The sequence below is a fragment of the Sinocyclocheilus rhinocerous genome, unplaced genomic scaffold (assembly GCF_001515625.1).
Source record: "Sinocyclocheilus rhinocerous isolate Xijiao unplaced genomic scaffold, SAMN03320098_v1.1 scaffold1431, whole genome shotgun sequence".
In the NCBI taxonomy this organism is placed as follows: Eukaryota; Metazoa; Chordata; class Actinopteri; order Cypriniformes; family Cyprinidae; genus Sinocyclocheilus; species Sinocyclocheilus rhinocerous.
In genome coordinates this window covers 52434-58369 of record NW_015637532.1, presented here as the reverse complement: position 1 = coordinate 58369, position 5936 = coordinate 52434, and the positions used below count along the sequence as shown (strand labels likewise).

The 5936-nt window shown below is 36.0% G+C and overlaps 1 protein-coding gene across 1 annotated transcript; it reads left to right on the top strand.

Moving 5' to 3' along the window:
• The first annotated feature begins 270 nt into the window (after nucleotides 1-270).
• penka (proenkephalin a) lies at nucleotides 271-5117 on the top strand. Its single transcript, XM_016563929.1, has 3 exons — nucleotides 271-449; nucleotides 943-1083; nucleotides 3975-5117. The coding sequence occupies exons 2-3, from the start codon at nucleotides 949-951 to the stop codon at nucleotides 4572-4574; spliced, it is 735 nt and encodes a 244-aa protein (XP_016419415.1). The 5' UTR covers nucleotides 271-449; nucleotides 943-948; the 3' UTR covers nucleotides 4575-5117.
• Nucleotides 5118-5936: the final 819 nt, after the last annotated feature.

The window sequence follows — 5936 nt, the reverse complement described above, 5'->3', positions numbered from 1 at the left end:
ATTTTTGCTACACCCTTTTGGAACATTTATTTTTAAGAGTATATTCAGCCAGATTAATTATCCCCAAACATAAATATTCACAGTAACTTTAGTTATAATGGTCAAATGCACTTTTTTGATCACTTGAAACTTGCGAGGGCTACTGTATTATTCGAGAATCGAAAATTATCACATTAATTGATTCTCTCCATGCGTGAAGCTTCCTGCTGACGTCAGATTGCAAACGGCGTGGTGTCATGGGGGGATGCTGCTTAAAGTTGTGAGTGACGGTCGTTTCTGAACAGAGCAGGTGTGGAGTTTATCCTCGTGCTGTGAGATACAAGATACTTTACCAAAGACGCCGCAACACGACTGACTAGTGATCTTTTTCTCTTTTTGCTCCCTGTGAGAAGCTGTCCAACATATTCAGCACTACAGTGGACACTACCAAAGAAAACTACTGTAAACAGGTAAACTAATGGAGAAAAACTTTGAGCAGAATTTAAAGTAGCATAATAAAATGATTAACTAATAATTTTATACACTGGATAGGGTGTTTGGTCTATTGATGGGTTCTTTCATAAGCAAATGCGCTTTCTGTACTAAACAATTTGTGAGCGTGCGTATTATAGGCTACACTATTTTTGTAATATATGAGTATAGCCCTATTCGCACGGGATTCGTATTACCTGGTGACCTCCAGTCATTTGTAATAATTGCGGAGGTTGTCTGTGATATTAATCCCGTGCGAATCGGCCATGTCTGTAATTTGTAAAGTAAAAATCCCCCCCGCAAATAACCTACCATATTTCGCCGAACACCGAGGTCCTGTGATAATACTAATCCCGTGCGAATAGGGCTTTAGATATAGTTTACCATACATTTTCAATTTGCAAAACTCTGCCAGAGATTGATTTATATTTTCCTTATGTAAGTAAAGGTTAAATGCTTAATTGTTTGCAGCCCGCCATGGCGTTAACTGTGAACTGGTGGACTCTGGTTTTGAGCGCCTGTCTCGTGCTGATGGTTCGCGCTGAATGCGGCAGAGACTGCGCGCTCTGCGTTTACCGGCTGTTCCGTCAACAGACAGAGATCGACACACTGGTGAGTTTCATTTAATCTCCATTCAGGCAAAAGTCAACTAATAACGCTAGATATACTAACTAAAAGTTTACACTGTGTAGACTGTTTCATAGAAGTCAGTTCGGGGCAAGATTTAAGTAAAAAATTCATACAATTTATTAATTATAATATTTGTTTATATTTTTGAATGTTGCATTTTACATTTGTTTGCTGTTTCGTAATTATTTTACAAAATGGCAGGTTCTATTGTGACAACTTACCCCTTAGTGAGACAAAATGGTTGGATATTCGTGAGCTGTGTTCTGTATTTTATTTTTCCTGGAGAAAATGGCAGAAATGTTTAATAGTTTTTTGTAGTCAAGCCTTAACAAAAATTGACTTTCAAACCTGAAGCTATCCTGAGAAGAATTGTGTGACAACTAGCCCCGTTCCCCTCCATATATCAGTCTTAGTGATTTTTATTTGCAATAAAAAATATTGCAATTAATTGAAAATGTATTATAGTTTAAATTTATATTAAATTCAGTCAGCTGAACTTTACAGTGTTATTTAACCCACATAAGTTTAAATAATTTTTAATTTCATAATTACCTCTACTGTTTTTGTAATATGGTTAAAGTGTACTGCAAAATGTGTACAAGCATTTCAGGTAAACTAAAATATAATTTAATTTCTATTTAAACTTGGATGTCATGTATTTAAATATATTTGTAATTACACATTTGTCATGATGAAGTTTAGTACATTTAAAATATATTAATTTTAATGTAATATTGAATAACACGCTACAGTTAAAAATTAAGTACTTTACATGTGTTTTAATATATTAGTAAACACATCAAAATAAGTGTACTTCTTTAACAACAAACAGATTATTAAAACATGATTTAAAAATATATTTTAAAGTAAAACCTTTGTCTGTTATTATTTTTATTAAGTCTACTTAAGTGTGTTAAGAAACAGTCATGGAAGTGTATTATCTTTAAGTACACTTAAGTGGTCTTTAGCATTAAGTTATTAGCAATAAGGTATTAGTAAAAATTATTTAATGATAGTGATGATTTACAAATAATACATCAATACAAAATGTCCTGTAGCATTAAGTAAACTACTTTTGGTCAAATGGAACTTTAAACATGAACAAAAGATGAACATGATAAACTAGTATAAACTATAGTTTGGTTTAAAATTTTGTATTTTTATGTGAATGCAGTATACAGGCACAAGTGATGTAATTTTCACTAAAAGTTGTTTGTGCTGTAGTACAACACAAGTTCTTCAAATCTTGTGTTGCCAAGTGACAAACTGACATTTTCCACTGTTAACATTGTAAAGCTGCTTTGACACAACCAGTATTGTATAAAGCACTATACAAATAAAGGTGACTTGACCTAACTTGATTTGTTCAAATTGTCAGTTGTAATTAGCACTCTTTACAGTTTTTCTCAGTCGCTTTGGTGCATTTCTCGAATCATCCTTAATATTTGCAAAGAAGTATGTGCATTTCTCAAAACAATTCGTACAAACAGCACCACACAATGGATTACCTGCAAAAGCCTGTAACTTACTCAAAATCTTTTGTTCATCTCTCAAAAGTAAGTATTTATGTCAATGAACATATCAGTGCCATCAGAATGAAAAGTCCTTGTGTCATTGTTCACAAATAAGATAGTCAAAATGCTTAGTCACGTTGTCAACATTACAGTGCACTCTGTTAGTATTACCTGATGTAAACTATGGCAACAGTTTGGATAACAGTTACTGTATTGAAATGCAGAAGGCTGCACTTCTTATGTATGCCATATATCCATTTCAAAAGTACAAATTTACACATTACTGTATGTGGGATATTGATTGAAAGAGACTGGACAGGAATTCACAGTTACACTTTACTAGTGGTCTGACAAAAAAAAAAAACATTACGTCATTGTGATATAGAAAATAAATATGGGCACAAAGGCGAAAAAAAAAATTACAAAGGCAAACACAAGAAACACCCCTTAGGAAGAACTTTGCTTTTGCCTGCAGCACTGTATGAGGAATTGCAGTGCAGTCTGTCTACACCTCTTGACGTGCCAGTCTGTCGGCCCACAGATTCTCATCTATATCATAACGAATATCTTCCCTGGCAATGCAACATGGAATTGGAGTCAAGTGAACCATCTCACAACTTCATATATGTGGATGAGGCTGGCTTCAACCTGGCCAAAAGCAGAAGGCGTGGTTGAAATGGCATCGGCCAGAGAGCTACTGTTGATTTACCAGGCCAACGGGGAGGAAATATCCATTGTCAGAATTTGTAGCTCTTGTGTTGTTCTCTCTCTCTATGTATGCTTTCCAAGGAAAAGTTCATGAGATGCACCTTTGAGCAATTTCAGAGAACTGGTTTATTATTAGTTGATCCTTATTCTCTTTATTAGTAAAAGTCAAGATTCACCTGCACAATTCATGGAAAATTTACAACAAGTCTAATAGAAATATGTAGAAAATATGCTTCACAGTTTATGACAACTAGATCAACCATTTTGCATTTAATGACTTATACGATGAACTAATGCCTAGATGTTTCGGGGGGTAAGACTGTTGCACAGAGAACTATGTAATACATTTTGAGCAACTGATAATGTAGGAAACCGCAGACAAATGTACATAATCAATTGCATGAATGTACCAAAGTAATCGCAACTTGTTCAAAAGAATGAAAAACTGCTTTTATGATGTGCACAATTGATTAGAAGATGTGGAGGTAGAACAAGTAGTTTTGGGAATTTCATTTCTGATCTGAGAAATGCACCAAAGTGACTGAGAAAAACTGTAATATGCAGCTGGATTGAACGCCAGCAGAATGAACGTGTGCCCTCTGGTGGACCAATTGTTTCTTTGCATTGATTGGTCATTCATGTCTCCCATAGACCTGCTCATTACAGTGTGAAGGGACAGTGGACTTCAGACAACTAGAAATCTGCAAAAACATCCTCAGTGAAAGGGATCGCCTTGAAATGGACAACCTCAAACAAGAGGAAGAGAGTGCAGACCATCTTCTCGCCAAAAAATATGGTGGATTCATGAAGCGTTATGGGGGCTTCATGATTAAGAAAGCAGCAGAGATCGGCACAGGAGCCCCAGCTGAGAGTGATGGCACAGAGGCCATGAGTAAGAAATATGGAGGCTTTATGAAGAAGGACAAGGCAGAAGGTGGAGCCGAAGACCAACAGGTGGAGATGCTGAGAGAGATCCTCAGGGTCGGTCTCACCTCAGAGTCAGATGAGCAGCATGATGGGGACATGGTCAAGCGCTATGGGGGATTCATGAGGAGTGTACAGGGGAACAGTGGTCTAGGGGAGGCAGGGAGAGACCTGCACAAGAGATACGGGGGGTTTATGCGCAGAGTGGGCAGGCCTGACTGGTTGGACAACCAGAAAAGCAATGGGTTTCTGAAACGCACTTGGGAGGATGGAGGCGAGACTGCCCTGCCCAGCATGCAGAAGAGATATGGCGGATTCATGGATTAGAATTTAAACATGGACACCCATCCTAAACAATCTGTTCCTACTTTGTGTAGAGCTTGCACTGTATTGTACTTGCGCTGTAATTTCATGTGAAGCCATTTTTAATTTAAATTTATTTTTGTCTGCTGAATATTCCTCCATAATGTACAGTGTACATTTGTGTTCTGAGTGACTAGGGTTTGTGTTTTAAAAAATGGAAAGAAAATATTTTCCCATTTTCTGTGTTTACAGTGGAATCACCCATCAGATGGGACATTTGGTAAAGACAGAGGACAATAATCTAACCATTTTCTGGATCACATCACCATGAATGAAAAATACTTTTAACATTGTTCACATTGTTTCACATCGCATTGTTCTCTGAGAATCTCATCACATTAGCTAGTGTGCTTCGCTCACTGAACATTGTAGATGAGGTTAAGTCTGCTGTCTGCACTTGATATGTTAATGATTAATGCATTTCTTTTAACAACTTTTCAACAGCTTTTGTTCTTGTTTAAATCAAAGCAACATTTCTGAGCTATTAGCTGTACAGAATACAATAAATTAATCTTACTGCAGAAGTAAACTGACTCATTGACATATTTGTTTCTCACAAATCAAGTCATTCCTCTAGTGGAAGGTATTCTACGTTGTTAGGGTGTCATTGCCCTCTTAGCTTTTAATACAAGACCATGTATTAAACTTGTAATTATGACAAGCTTTTAATTTCAGTTTTATTTTTCAGGCCTTTCAGGTAAAGCATAACCGAAGTAAAGAACAAAATGTACTAGCATGCAAGCATGATAGATAGATAGATAGATAGATAGATAGATAGATAGATTAATGATGAATTCTGAGCACTTGCGGTACACTGATGAAATCCATCCATCTCAATCACTCCTGAATATTTAGATTTTTTTTTCACCAAAAAGTCTAATTCAGATTCATTAACAATTTGACGACTTCTTCTTTAGAATTAAATACCAGAAAGACGCGATGACAATTTTTTGAACTTTCATTATTTATTTATTTATTTTTTTGCTTCATGATTTCCACCTCCGCAGGCTCCATACACTTCTCGAAGATAATTTACTGTGTTCTTAAATAATAGATCTATATTTATTTTTAATATAACATAGTATCAAGATATCTTGTCATTCATACTATCACTCATTATAGTGTAAATTATAGTCTGTATTGTACTGGTTATTGTAAGATCATTTTTCCTAACAACAGAAACTGACTGCATTGAAGTCGAAAAATCAACACAAAACACATGTACAGTAAATACGTCTAGTTTACACTACTTGTTCAGCATTGATGGGAACGCCCACAAACAGGGGAGCTGCTAATGGGGAGGAAAGTTAGGACGATTCTAAGGGC

Excerpts from the sequence above, each read along its gene's own strand:
- penka (XM_016563929.1), top strand. The coding sequence starts at position 949 with ATGGCGTTAACTGTGAACTGGTGGACTCTGGTTTTGAGCGCCTGTCTC. Across the intron at positions 1,084-3,974 it reads AGACAGAGATCGACACACTG|ACCTGCTCATTACAGTGTGA; the intron begins GTGAGTTTCATT and ends TGTCTCCCATAG.